The sequence below is a fragment of the Pseudophryne corroboree genome, assembly GCF_028390025.1.
Source record: "Pseudophryne corroboree isolate aPseCor3 chromosome 3 unlocalized genomic scaffold, aPseCor3.hap2 SUPER_3_unloc_12, whole genome shotgun sequence".
Taxonomy (NCBI): Eukaryota; Metazoa; Chordata; class Amphibia; order Anura; family Myobatrachidae; genus Pseudophryne; species Pseudophryne corroboree.
Window position 1 is genome coordinate 2259160 of NW_026967500.1, and position 15185 is coordinate 2274344.

Below are 15185 nucleotides of genomic sequence, written 5' to 3' on the forward strand. Positions count from 1 at the left end.
GTCAGGCTTCTAAGGATGCTAGTAAAATAGCGTCACGCATCTCGGCTTCTGCCATATCGACTAGAAGGATTTTATGGCTCAGAGAATGGCAGGTGGACTCCAAGAAAGCAGTAGAGGCTATTCCCTTTGGAGGTCAGACGTTATTTGGTCCCGAGCTGGACAAATGGATTTCGCAGGCAACTGCAGGAAAATTTACCTTTCTTCCTAATTCTTATGCAAGACCCTCTCCACAGGTTAAAAGAGGTTACTTGGGCCTAGCATTTAATTAATTTAGCTCACAGTCCTTTTGAGCCAGAGGAAGAGGTGTTGGAGCACAAACTCATGGAAACAGAGGTAGAGGTAATTCCCAGACAACATCCAGAAAGCAGGGCGAGCCTGCTGACAAGACCATGGCATGATGGTCTCCCAGCTCACCTGGGGTCTCCCTTGGTGGGCGCACAATTGAAAGGGTTTTGGGACGCCTGGGCAGAAACCTCACCGGAGATCTGGGTCAACAAGATTATATCCCAGGGTTACCAGATAGATTTTCAACAGCGCCCTAACATTCATTTACAAAAGGATTGCGTCGGTGTCCTCTGAAAGAAAGAGCACTACAAATGGCAATTCAAAAACTTCTGCACACAAGGGTAATTCTTCCAGTCCCGATGTCTCAGAGAGGAACGGGATTGTATTAAAATCTTTTTGTGGTGCCAAAACCGGACGGGTCGGTCAGACCGATACTCAATTTAAAAGTTTTAAACCAATTTCTAACGGTTTACAGATTCAAGATGGAGTCAATCCAGTCAGTTATTGCAGGTTTGGAACAAGAAGAGTTCATGGTGTCCATGTACATAAAGGATGCATACCTTCATGTAAAAATTTGGACTCCTCACCAAGCTTACTTACAATTTGCATTGGAGAAGAATTACTACCAGTTCAGAGCCTTGCCATTCGGCCTATCATCAGCCCCAAGAATTTTTACATAGATCATGGCGATAATGGTCATGAAATTGAGGGCGTTAGGAGTCACAATCATACCTTACCTGGATGATCTACTGATCAAGGCCCATTCTCAGGAACAGCTGATCAGGGATGCTCAGACGACTCATCAATTTCTCATTCAACATGGCTGGATTGTGAACTTCAAGAAATCCAACCTGATACCAATGCAGAGGATTCAATTCCTAGGTCTAATATTGGACACAATACAATTGAGGGTGTCTCTGCCAGAGAACAAGATGCAGGACTTAAGGAAGCTGGTGGATCAGGTATTAAAGAACCAAACAGTTTCCTTACACCTATGTGTACAGCTTCTTGGGAAGATAATGGCATCTTTCGAAGCTATATAGTACGGCAGATTTCACTCCAGACCTTTCCAGATGAACCTGATTGCTCAGGGAGCAGGCTCACATTGGCTTCTACATCGAAGGATCCGGCTGTCAACACAGGTCAGAACCTCGTTAATTTGGTGGTCATTACACAGAAATCTCACAATAGGCAAGAGATTCGGAATTTGGAATTGGAGAATCCTAACAACGGATGCCAGTTTCAGAGGTTGGGGTGCCATTCCTGAGGACCATCAGTTTCAGGGCAGATGGATGCCACTAGAGAGCACTCTACCCATAAATATTCTGGAACTGAGAGCAATTTACAATGAGCTTCTCCTATCCAAGGTTCTTGTGAAGAGTCAACACATAAGAATACAGTCGAACAATGTCACAGCAACGGTCTACATAAATCGTCAGGGAGGAGCAAGATGGCCTTAAAAGAGGCCACAAAGATTCTGTTATGGACAGAAAGACGCAACATCATCCTCTCAGTGGTGTTCATTCCAGGAGTGGAAAACGGAGGCAGACTATCTCAGTCGCCAAGACATGCATCCAGAGGAGTGGTGTCTACACCTGCAAGTCTTCGAGATGGTAGTAAGGAGATGGGGCCTACCTCAGGTAGACCTAATGGCATCTCGAAACAATCATCAGTTACCCAGGTATGTGACCAGAACAAGAGACCCAGCTGCAGAAGTAGTGGACGTGTTGACACTTCCATGGTCTTACAGACGAGTGTACATTTTTCCACCATTTCCTATCATACCCAAAGTACTGAAGGCAAAATGGGAAAGAGTGTGGGCAATTCTAATTGCACCAGACTGGCCTCTCAGGAGTTGGTACTCGGACTTGAGGGGACTACTAGCGGAAGAGCCCTGAGGTTACCTCAGAGAGAAGACTTACTGTCACAGGGGCCATTCCTACATCCAGACCTGAACCGGTTGCATTTGACGGCATGGCTATTGAGACCCGGATCTTGAGAGACAAAGGAATACCGTAAGTGGCCATCCCTACAATGCTAGCCGCTCGGAAATCAGTCACAGCTATGCACTACTACAGAATATGGAAAAGATACATGGAGCGGTCTCAGGAAAGAGGGTGGAATTCAAAAGAATTCTGCCTGTATAGACTTCTATGTTTCCTACAAGCCGGCTTGGATGGAGGTCTAAGACTAGGTTCTTTGAAAGTTCAAATTTAGGCTCTCTCCATTCTGTTTCAGCAACGTCTGGCTTCCCTACAGGAAGTTTAGACATTCTTGCAGGTGGTTCTGAGGATACAACCTCCTTTCCATCCTCCCACAGCACCGTGGGACTTGAACTTAGTACTAGAATATTTGAAATCAAACTTTGGAAAAAGCAAAATTTAAATATATCTCCTGGAAGGTCACTCTTTTACTAGCCTTAGCTTCAGCAAGGGTCTCTGAGTTGGGAGCTCTATCGTGCAAGAGTCCTTTTCTAATTTATCATGAAGATAGGGCAGAACTCCATATGAGGGTAGAGTTCCTCCCTAAGGTAGTTTCGGGGTTTCACGTAAATTAGCCCATCGTGGTCCCATCCTTTCAAGGATTTGCAGAAGGGGACGTGTCCTTGGACATGGTAAGAGCTCTATGGATTTACGTACAGGTTACGTCATCCATCAGAAGGTCGGACCATTTGTTTGTCCTTTATGATGGTCTGAAGAAGGGTTGGCCAGCATCTAAGCAGACTCTGGCCAAATGGATTCGGCTTAACATTAGACAAGCTTATATATCCTGTGGTAAACGGGTTCCGTTTCAGGTATGTGCCCATAATACCAGATCGGTGGGTGCCTCGTGGGCGGCAGCCAGAGGTGCCTCTACTACTCAGCTTTGCAGATCGGTAACGTGGTCATCAGCACACCCGTTCACTTGATTCTACAAGTTTGATATGTTTGTGTCCAGAGATTCAAGGTTTGGACGATTAGTTTTGCAGGCCACGGACAGCACTCCTGCCTTTGGGAGTAACTTTGGGATGTCCCCAACTGTCTAAGCTATTCCAGTGTCCCCTAGTGGATGAAAGAGAAAAGAGGATTTAGTACTTACCAATAAATCCATTTCTCTGAATCTACTCGGGGGCACTGGACGCCCGCCTCGGTGCTGTCAGCCTGCTGTGTTCTTGTTAATAAAACAGTTCATGCAAACAGTGTTAGATTCTTTTATGAAAGTTCTTGGTTGCCATTTGATTTGTTGTTACGGTAGGCTCCTCAACAGTTTTGTAGTTTCCTGTCCTCTTCTCTCCGTCAAATTTCCAAACTGAGGGATGGGGGGGCACAAAGGGGGAGGAGCCGGCTGTGCATAACATTTTTAATTTTAGATTGTGCCACACCTCCGGTTGCTAACTTCACATCCCAACTGTCTAAGCTGTTCCAGTGCCCCCGAGTGGATTCAGAGAAATGGATTTATCGGTAAGTACCAAAATCCTCTTATTTATTGATCGTTGTAAAAGGGACAAAAGCAAAGTTTTTAAAAAATGAACAAAAGTTTTGGTTATTTTTTGATATAGAGAATCAGAAAATAGTCATTAAAATAAAGACTGAGTTTTTTTTGTTGTTGACCGGTTTAATCGGCCGCTGTGCACGACAGTGATCAGGTCTGAATTAAGCCCTACATACGCTATCCTGGATGTCAGCTGTCCATATCCCAGCAGAGGGGCGAGCACTAAGAGTCCCCTTGCGGACTCGCTGCGCTCACCATGCTGCGGGCTCGGTGGCTAAGGGCGCTCGCCACAGGATCTATTCCCACTATATGGGTGTCGTGGAAAATCACGAGTGGGAAAAATTCTGGTGCACCGGGATTCCGGTTGGCGGCATTGTCGGCTGGTGGGATTTCGGTGTCAGTATCCTGAATGCCGGCATGGTAACTGCATCCCCTTATAGTAGGTCCTTGCTGGTATGTCTGCTATTAGACCATGATGTCCTTATTATTATTATTATTATTATTGAGTTTCTTATATAGCACAGAAAATTCCATTGCACTGTACAATAGGACACAATGATAAAACAAAACTGGGTAATAAACAGTCAGAGGTAGGAAGGCCCTGCTCGCAAGCTTACACTCTATAGGAAAACAGGCATTTATACACAAGAAAAGGTACTATCTATTCCATATTTGTCCACCGGATTGCAAAAGTTCTAGGTGGGTTGCATGATAACACATCTCACCAATGATGAACCATGGTCAGAAAGAAGGGAAAGTGAAGAGAAAATATGTGGAGGGTATGTGCGGACTGTACAGTGGGGATATAATCAGACAGGAAAGCTTATGAAGGTTGAGTGAGCGCTTCTAGAATGTGATAAGCGGCCTGAAGAGGTGAGTTTTCAGGGAAGGTTTGGAGACTAGAGGAGAGTCTTATTGTGCATGGGAGGGCATTGCACAGGGTGGGTGCAGCCTGAAGAAAGTTCTGCAATCGTGCATGGGAGCAAGTAATGAGTGTGGATGAGAGACGTAGATCTTGAAGAGCAAAGAGGTCGGGTTGGAAGATATTTTGAGATGAGTGAAGAGATGTACATTGGTGTAGTTTGGTTAATGGCCTTGTGTGTAAGTAAAAGTATATTAGATTGAATATGGTAGAATACAGGTAACCAATGGAGGGACTGACAGAGCAGATCTGCAGACGATGAACGTCTAGCAAGGAAGATTAGCCTCGCAGCTGCTTTCAGAATGGATTGTAGTGGTGAGAGTCTCTTTGATAAGAGCAGTAAGAAGACTATTGCAATAATCACTGCGGGAGATGATGAGAGCATGGATTAGAGTTTTAGCAGTGTCTTGTGTAAGGTATGGTCATATTTTGGATATGTTTTTTTAGATGTATGTAACATGATTTTGAGACAGATTGAATGTGGGGAGCAAAGGACAGATCAGAGTCAAGTATGACACCGCGAGCTTGTGGAGTAGGATTGATTGTTGAATTCTCAACAGTGATAAAGATATCAGGTTGGTAAATACTATTGGCCGGTGGAAATATAAGTAACTCTGTTTTGGAAATATTAAGTTTGAGGTGGCGAGATGACACCCAAGATGAAACAGCAGTGGTCCTGACCAATACAGATGGTGACAAATCTGGGGAGGATAGGTAGATTTGAGTATCATCTGCATACAGATGATACTGAAATCCAAAAGAGCTGATTAGTTTCCCAAGAGATGAGGTATAGATTAAGATTCAGTTGGTACTCCAACTGAAAGAGGTAGCGAAGAGGAGGTGGATTCAGAGATGTGAACACTGAAGGAGCGATTAGATAGGTAGGATAGGAACCAAGAGAGGACTGTGTCTTGAAGACCAAGGGATTGTAGTGATTGTATGAGAAGAAAATGGTCAACAGTGTCAAAAGCAGCAGAGAGATCTAGAAGAATAAGAAGTGAGTAATGGCCTTTGGACTTCGCAGTGACCAGATCATTCACTACTTTACTCAGTGCTTTCTCTGTGGAGTGTTGAGAACGAAAGCCTGACTGAAGTGGGTCTAATAAATTGTGCAATTTAAGAAAGTGTGTGAGGCAAGTGTAGGCAAGTCTCTCAAGTAGCTTAGAGAGGCATGGGAGCTGAGAGATGTGATGGTAGTTTGAGAGAGTTAGGTTCAGAATTGTTTTTTCAGAATGAGAGTATTCAGTGCATGCTTGAACAGTGAATGAAAGATACCAGTAGAGAGAAAGAGAGAGATTACAGATGTTAGTTAAGGTTGGGATGAGCACAGGAGACAGATATTTACTTACTTGTGAGGGTATAGGCTCAAGAGGAGAGGTAGTAGAGTAGCAGGATGAGAAGAGTGTTTACACTTCATCTTCATTTGTGGGATCCAATGAGGAGAGTGACAGAGGGTCCAGATAGAGAATTGAGTAGGTCACTGGCTGAGGAAGAGCATACCATTTCATATTGGATCTTATCAATCTAGTCCTTGAAGGAGGAAGCAAGATCTTGCTCCTTGACAGTGGCTGGTGGGTTGGGTGAGGGAGGTTTCAGAAGTGATAAAAATGTATTTAAAAGTCATTTGGGATTAGAGGCTTGAGCAGAGATGAAAGTTTGGAAATATGTTTGGCAGAGTCCAGGGCATTTACGATGAGAGTGGTAGACAGTCTTCTATGTGAGAAAGTCGCTAGGAATACAATATTTACGCCACTGACATTCAGCTTTCCATGAGAGTTTTTCTAGGTGTCTTGTTAATTTAGAGTGCCACGATTGACATCTAGGTCTATGGGGGTCATTCCGAGTTGTTTGCTCTTTGCCGATTTTCGCAACGGAGCGATTAGGTGGAAAATGCGCATGCGCATGGTAAGCAGCGCGTCTGCTCTAAGTTATTTAACACAAAACTTTGCTATTTTACTCATGGCGTAACAAAGCTTTTCCATCGCTCTGCTGATCGTAGTGTGATTGACAGGAAGTGGGTGTTTCTGGGCGGAAACTGGCAGTTTTAAGGGAGTGTGTGGAAAAACGCAGGCGTGTCAGCAGAAAACGCAGGAGTGGCTGGGCGAACGCTGGGCGTGTTTGTGACGTCAAACCAGAAACGAAATTGACTGAGCTGATTGCAATGGAAGAGTAAGTCTGGAGCTACTCAGGAACTGCGGGGAAATCCTTATGAGAAAATTTGCTAAGCTTTCGTTAGAAATTCTGCTAAACTAAGATACACTCCCAGTAGGCGGCGGCATAGCGTGTGCAATGCTGCTAAAATCTGCAGCTAGCGAAAATCTCGGAATCACCCCCCATGTGCAGTGTGATGGGTAGCTGGAGCCAATTGGCCAAGGGCTACTTCTAGAGTCTGGTTCAGGTGTCTCAGGAGAAGTAAATACAGAAAAAGGTGAGAGCAGTTGTTGCAGAGAGGTGGACAGTTCTTGAAAATTAATTGCGTTAATATTTCTGCAGGTTTGAGGAGGGTTGGAGGACTTCAATGACTCTGAGATTGAATTAAAGGTGGAGAGCATGCAGGTGATAAAGGGGGTAATTCAGACCTGATCATAGATGTTCAAAATAACTCACATCTATGATCAATTTCTTTGACATGTGGGGGGGACGCCCAGCACAGGGAATAAAGACAAGTACTGTGAGTTAAGAGAAAGTCTCTCACCCCCTGCAATACCGGGTGTGTGGCTCACAACTTGCATTTACCGGCCGGTGAACTGTTATCACTCATACCCCAGTGCACAGGGTTAAGAGTGCTATGAAGCTTTGGTGACCCTTTGAATCATATGCTGCTAGCTTGTGCAGCCGGAAAGGATAACATCTATGTTGAGTGCTTTGGCAAAATGTGCTCTAATCCTGGATCAATGTAAAACAGGGGCTAACCTAATCTACTAATTCTGCTTCTATCCCTGGCAATTGGCTGTCAATCCTGGCAAGTTTTACAGGACACTATTTATTAAAGTCTGCTTCTTCCATTTGGGCTGAGAGAATCTTGTGTGGCTACATAATAATACTAACCTTGACATATATGGATGATTGAAAGGCTGCCTGGATAAGGGAAGTTATGCTTGCTCATTGGGGCATAGTAATTCATTGTGCTAATTACCGGGACTGTTAGTACAAGCACTCTTCATTATAAAGTCCAGAGTTATATATAATCTTGTCATCAATTCGCTAGGGCAATTTTATGTATGAATATGTTGCAATTAATTAAGAATTGTATTTTATGAGTAAATTTTAATCAGATTAATCATATTAGTGTGATACTGGCCGGTATCTTTTTGTTTATATTTATTATTTTTTGTCATCTTTGTGTATGTATATTATAAAAAGATAAACCTATATCTCAAAACCAAGGTGGGTAGCGCTGTCTCATTTTTGTTTGTATATTCTTTCTTGGAGGGTGTTTGGATCATCCCTCAGAGTTCAGCTGCTTTCACTGTGGTTAGTGATTAGCGCCAGGTGCAAATCCATTTTTTTTCAGCACAGGGAAAGTCCGTCGTGCATGCCAGATCCATCCCCCCCCCAGACATGCGAAAGCATCACACAGTGGTGATGTTTTTGCATGTTTCAAGTAGCCCTCTGCATACGCAGCCTAGCTGCAAAGGCAGATGGCTACCTGCCATGTTAAGGGTCAAAGCTGCCGCGTGACATCACGCTGCCTCCGCAACCTGCCCCAGCAACAGTCCAGACATGCCTCCGCTATCTGGATTGCACCCCCTTAAACGGGGCGTTGATGCCCTATTCTCACCCCCCTCCAGGTATTAAACTGCATTCTGAAGAGAAAGTAGTTTAGGACCTTACAATTGCGTGTACTGGCGCATGCGCAGATGTACTAATATCACTTCATAGCGATTTTAGCACATCTGCATCAGGATCTGACTCAGGCCCAGGGATGTAATCTTAGAGAGGGGAAGGAGTGTTGGAGAACTCAGAATCTGAGCAGTCTGGTGAATACTAGATCAAGGCATTGGCCCTTCTGATGAGTAATGGAGTCAGTCCATTGGGAGAGGCCGAGAGAAGAGGTTAGAGAGAGTAGTTTGGAGGAATGAGGCAGATTTCAAATGATCAATAGCAATATTTAAATCACCCATGATGATAGTGGAGATGTCAGAGGATAGGAAGTGAGGGGGCCAGGCAGAAAAATCTTCCAGAAATTCTTTGGGTTGCCCAGGTGGATGATAGATATCTGCATCATGATTGGGAAAGTAATAATCCAGCCCCACCTCCTTTACTGTTACCAGGCCTGGAGGTGTGTGTGAAATAGAGACCACCATGTGTTGCAGGGGAGGCCATATCTGGTTGTGAGCCATGTTTCTGTTATAGCCATCAGGTTGAATTTGATAATTATGAAATGGTTATGTATGGATGTTAATGTTACAGAGCAGGCATTCCATAAGGCACATTGTAGTGATTTGGAGGATACTGGGAGACATGTTTATGAGGCTGGTTGGATTTCTATATTGCTGTGAATCAGGTGAATGAGTGGTAGAAGTGGTTGGGTCCCAGATTTGGTAAAATGTCACCAGCTAATAGAAACAAGATAAATAAATACAGTTGTTGGAGATTTATGATTTTTTTTATGGTGACCGGTTGTGGATGTTATTGTCAAAGTAGAAAGATAAGTTAAAATCACATGAGTGTTAATATGAGGTTAGCGGATAATTGAGGTGGCAATGTGTACATTGGGCTGAGCTGCAGGGAGAATGAAGGATGTTATTGTTTTAGTGAAACAACTATGGAGTGCAATGAAGAAAATCAATTTGTGTTACATGGTTTGTTTGAGATAGAAGTAGTTATTTAGGCTTGGAGTTTAAAGAAGTTGGAATATTTAAACATTGCAATATTTTTGAATCTCCCCTCCTGGGGAGGAAAACAAATCTAAAACCAAATTAGGAATTAGATATCCTGGGTTAGAATAGTAACATACAGATGGAGCCAGCATTATCTTAGCTGGCCCAGGCGTGACTACACGATCCATCCACCTAGTCATGCCAGGAGTGCACAGAGACGCTCCCATTCAGACCGTCTCTTTCCAGGAGCGCGGATGGAGACCCTCTCCATTCAAGTGAATGGGGTACATCTCCGTCCGAGCGCATGTGCCCATCCAGACGGAGACGCTCGCAGTGATTAGATGCGCCTAGTCACACAAAGAGCCAAGATAACGGCGGTTCCATCTGTAGTACACATCAGCAACAGCCATGTAAGCAGTAGGTCATGTGACATGTAAGTGGGTGACATGATTATCCCAATAAGCCCCCGTGTACCGACTATCACCATATTATAGTGACTGTGCCTGATACACATACTAGATTATAGAACTGTCCTTTCTATATACTGTGTATAATTATTAGTTTGGGGATTTAGACTTTGTAGCTTTATTTGGAAGTGAGAGTGAAGCCGGTTTCTGTGTTCTTTACACCTGGGAGAGGATTGCGCACCTCTTATATCCGATTGCTGCACCAACACGAACGTGACGTGGCCAGGACCCCACAGGGGACTGTGCTGACTTGTATATCTGTGTGTGACTTCCGCTGTGCTACGTATATAGGAGAATCCAATTAGCCTGATTCACCCCCTTCACCCGGCCTGCCGAATTTGCCTAAAAGTGACCAATACCTGTCGGGCAGCGAGCACTTTTTTTCAGTGAGATCCCCGCCACCAAAAAGTGCAGCGGAGTCACAGAGCAAATCCATCCTGCAGCTAATTTGATTCCCCTAGAGACTCAGTCGCACACAGATATACAAGTGTCACATTACTCAGGAAAGTCTCCTGGTGCGTCTCTGCTCTGCATAAAAGCCACCTGATACCAGCAGAGTCGTACGAGACCTGTCAGCTCACTCACGCCAGGCTTCTCCCACTGTGTGGCATATTGAGGCTGGCTGTATGAGGACACATCTGTAATAGCCTCTAATGCTTATTATCTTTCCATAATTACATATGGCGTATAGCTTGGGCGTCACACACAGTGCAGATACAGTATTCAGTCTTACACATAATGACATGTATCTATAACAGCTATAGCGGCTTATATAGTAGCCTGCAAGATGCAGACGTGGGAGCAATTTGTATTTCATACAAAGATAAAAAACACAATAGTGTAATATTGTAGGGAGGATTCACACCCCACGTGTCCAAACAGTAATAGCAGGATAGTGTCCACGTCCCTCTCAAAGTCCAGACAACCCCACTTCCATTCTACCACCTAAATGTGACGGACAGTGACCGCCACACAAGCTCTTACACGTATGCTTATACGAAACAGAATGATGGAAACTCATATAGGTTACTTATAATCTTCTGGGGTCCACTCCGGGATTAGTTATATAAGGGTGGAATTACTACGACGGGAATATAAAACAGAAAAAAGCTATAATGCAATAATTAGCTACAAACAAAAGCTTTTATTATGGAATCATACAGAGGAGTATCCGCACCATATAGATGTAACATACAACAAACCACTGCAGATGGAACCCGGGTGACTCTAATGCACATGATAATGTATATATGGATAGGATCTTGTATCCCACAACACTCCTGATTAAGATGATCAGATGAGATAAGAATGGGAAACTAGAAGTGGAAACACGTTCCTATGGCCGCCATATTGTCGTGCAGCAATATAGATAGTACAAACTGGCATTACACAATCACACAAAGCACAAGATACAAAATAAACAACAGAACAAAGAACTAAGCATGTGGGATATATGTAAGAACTAGAGGAGCATTAATGAAATGAGTAATAGGTCAGTCATCAGCCTGCTTGTGAAGGGCTCTAGGATGGAGGCCTCTTGGACTGTGCGAGGCAGCAAGTTCCATGGCCAGGGCTACAAAGCTAAAAGTTTGACCCCCAAATGCATTATGGGAGTTTCCTGGTACTGCTGGTAACAGTCCTTTATCTGCAGAAGTAAACATGCAGGGCAGTAAGGAGGCAGAAGCTGCTTCTGGTACCTTGGACCATGTAATGTTGGGCTGGGAAGGTCAGTAAGCCGATTATGAAATAGATTTCCCATCTTACAGGCAGCCGGTGGAGGGAGTAGAGAATGGGTGTTATGTGGCAGGAACGGGCTGGTTAGGTAACAGCCTGGCTGCTGCAATCTATACTAGCTACAATCGGTGCAATTCTTTTGCTGGGAGACCCAGGTAGATGGCATTGCAGTAGTCTATGTGAGAGTATACAAATACATGTATGACTGTAGGCAGATCTTCTGAGGGAAATAAGTGCTGGAGTCTGGCTATGGTCCAAAGAACGAGGAATTGAATGTGGCGGATAGCCGATGTCTGTGTCAGCCACAATCCAGGACAACACAAAGATTCCGCAGTCAGCATTTTGTAACTCTGAACCCCAAAGCATAAGTCATGATGGTTGGTAAAGCTGTAGTCTTGTCCTTTGTAGGTGAGCTTCTATTACGTACCACTAAGACTGAGTCACAGCCAACTGGCATCATCCACCCCTGGAGCTCAGCTAGACAACCATTTAGGATGGGATGTAGTTAATATCCCGACGCTGAAATCCCAACAGCCGGGAATGCCGACAGCACTCGCCACAGCTATTCTCACTCGTGGGTGTCCACGACACCCATAGAGTGGGAATAAAACCTGTGGTGAGCGCAGCAAGCCACCGCGCCTGCAGCATAGCGAGCGCAGGGAGCCCGCAATGGAACTCTATGCACTCACCCCACTGCCGGTATTCTGGTGGCCGGGATGCCGCTGGTGGTATATTGACAGCCAGCATTCTGTCCACCGGGATATCCTTACCATCCCATTTGGTATTGGTGTTGGGTTCTCAGTACATGGAGCAGGAGACAAGTCATCTGCATAGCAGTGGAAGACCAGGTCATGATGTCCGATTATTTCACCCAGTGGTAACATGTAGATTGCAAGAAGTATAGGAGATAGGACAGAACCTTGAGGAACAATGCTTGGCAATGATGATTATACTCCAGAAGATTAAAATGGTTCCTCACTTGGGTAATGCCTGTGTTCAACAAGAGCGGATTTAATTCCCACACTCAGGGAATGGAAACGGCTTCTCACCTGTGTGAGTTCTCTGATGTCTAACAAGATCTGATTTCTGTAAAAAACATTTCCCACAGTCAGAACACGGAAATGATTTCTCACCTGTGTGACTTCTCTGATGCTTAATCATATTTGATCTCTGTGTAAAACATTTCCCACACTCAGAACAGGAAAATGGTTTTTCACCTGTGTGACTTCTCTGATGTGTAACAAGATTTGATTTCTGGGAAAAACATTTCCCACACTCAGAACATGGAAATGGTTTCTCACCTCTGTGACTTCTCTGATGTGTAACAAGATTTGATTTCTGGAAAAAACATTTCCCACACTCAGAACATGGAAATGGTTTCTCACCTGTGTGACTTCTCTGATGTGTTACAAGATGTGCTTTATTTAAAAAACATTTCCCACACTCAGAACATGAAAATGGTTTCTCACCTGTGTGACTTCTCTGATGTCTAACAAGATAGAGTTTATGTAAAAAACATTTCCCACACTCAGAACAGGAAAATGGCTTCTCACCAGTATGAATTCTCTGATGTTCAACAAGATGTGATTTACTTGAAAAACATTTCTCACACTTAGAGCAGGAAAATGGCCTCTCACCTGTGTGACTTCTCTGATGTATAACAAGATTTGATTTCTGTGTAAAACATTTCCCACACTCAGAACATGGAAATGGCCTCTCCCCTGTGTGTTTTCTCTGATGTGTAACAAGAGCTGATTTGCATGTAAAACATTTCCTACACTCAGAGCATAAAAATGGCCTCTCACCTGCCTTAGCTGGCTGTTGGGTAATACGCTTTGTGTTCTGTGTAAAACATTTGGCACCTATAGAACAGGGAAACTCTGTATCTACTGTCAGAGCTGTAACAGATGCCCCAATATCAGAGTGATCAGGAGAACATTTCCCAGGATCAGAGGGACCTGCTGACAGAGCTGGATGTATAATTGGGGTAATGGGGTTATCTCCTGGAGAATACGGTCTACTGTCATTATCTTTTATGTCACAATCCGGGGATAACATTAGATGTCCTTCTGAGATGTTCCTGCTTGTGTGTCCATCTGCTGGAAATAAAATACATTATGGAAGTATAAATTGGCAAATAACTATAAAATGAGTTGATAATACCCAGGATGTCATAGGGTACAATTTATATTTCTAAAACTGACACTAACCCGTACTATAGCTCTGGCTTTGTTTTTATGTTGTGTTTAAAAAAAAAGATTAATATGCTTGTACTGGAGCTTGATCAACGCTGAATGCTCATGTGGGATTACTAGAGGTAACATGGACGCTCATGTGGGATTACTAGAGGTAACATGGACGCTCATGCGGGATTACTAGAGGTGACATGGGGATTTCAATAACAAAACACCAAAGAAGAGAAAAGAGGATTTTAAATTACCTACCGGTAAATCCTTTTCTCATAGTACATAAGGGATACTGGGGACACTTAGCACGATGGGTATAAAAGGGGTCCAACGGAGCCGGTGCACTTTAAATTAAATCCACAGGGTGTGCTGGCTCCTCCCCTTTATGCCCTCCCTCACAGCTCAGCTAGAAAAACCGTTATGGACATACTTGAGAGGAGGATACAATTCTAACAATGAGTGGTGAGGTTAACGAACCAGCACACATCAAAACAATCAACTAGCAACAGCTGTTGGAAACAACTTCACAGAAGAACAAGAACTTGCAGCACAGAGGCGGGCGCCCAGTATTCCTTATGTACTATGAGAAAAGGATTTACCGGTAGGTAAATAAAATTCTCTTTACTCTATCATCCATAAGGGATACTGGGGACACTTAGTACTATGGGGACGTCCCAAAGCTCCCAGAATGGGTGGGAACATGCTGAGACGCCTGCAACACCGTATGTCCAAACTGGATATCCTCTGCAGCCAGGGTATCAAACCTGTAAAACATGACAAACGTGTTTGTCCCTGACCAGGTAGCGGCCCAACACAGCTTTAGGGCCAATACAACCCGGGCAGCCACCCAGGAAGAACCCACAGACCTGGTGGAGTGAGCCTTGATAGACCGAGGAATAGTCAAGGCCGCTGAAGAGTAGGCCTGTTGAACAGTAAGCCTAATCAACGGGCAATGGACTGTTTTGAAGCAGGGTGACCCTTTTTGAGAGCATCATACAGCACAAAGAGGGAGTCTGATTTTCTGACAGTAGCAGTTCTCTTGACGTAAATTTCAGGGCTCGCACCACATCCAATGACTCAGGAATTGAGGAAGAGGATAAAGACGCTGGAATCACAATAGGCTGATTTAAGTGGAATGCAGATACCACCTTAGGGAGGAACTTTTGTCGAGTCCGGCGTTCCGCTCTGTCCTCATGAAAGACTAGTGGCTTTTACAGGACAAAGCGCCAAGTTCTGAACCACGCCTAGCGAAAGCCAAGGCTAAGAGCATAACTGTATTCCACATAAGATATTTGTC

The 15185-nt window shown here is 44.1% G+C and overlaps 2 protein-coding genes across 2 annotated transcripts in view; one reads left to right on the plus strand and one right to left on the minus strand.

Annotated features, from left to right (window-relative positions):
- Window positions 1–15185, plus strand: part of LOC134983324 (uncharacterized) — a 509434-nt gene that overhangs the window by 400584 nt on the left and 93665 nt on the right. The window contains exons 8-10 of the mRNA XM_063949039.1: window positions 761–851; window positions 966–1247; window positions 1815–1966. Coding sequence (XP_063805109.1) covers window positions 761–851; window positions 966–1247; window positions 1815–1966 — 525 coding nt within the window. The remainder of the gene's footprint in view (window positions 1–760; window positions 852–965; window positions 1248–1814; window positions 1967–15185) is intronic.
- LOC134983312 (zinc finger protein 583-like) overlaps window positions 11115–15185 on the minus strand; it is a 57094-nt gene continuing 53023 nt past the window's right edge. The window contains exon 4 of the mRNA XM_063949029.1: window positions 11115–13798. Within this exon, the coding sequence (XP_063805099.1) occupies window positions 12714–13798 (1085 nt within the window). The 3' untranslated portion in view covers window positions 11115–12713. The remainder of the gene's footprint in view (window positions 13799–15185) is intronic.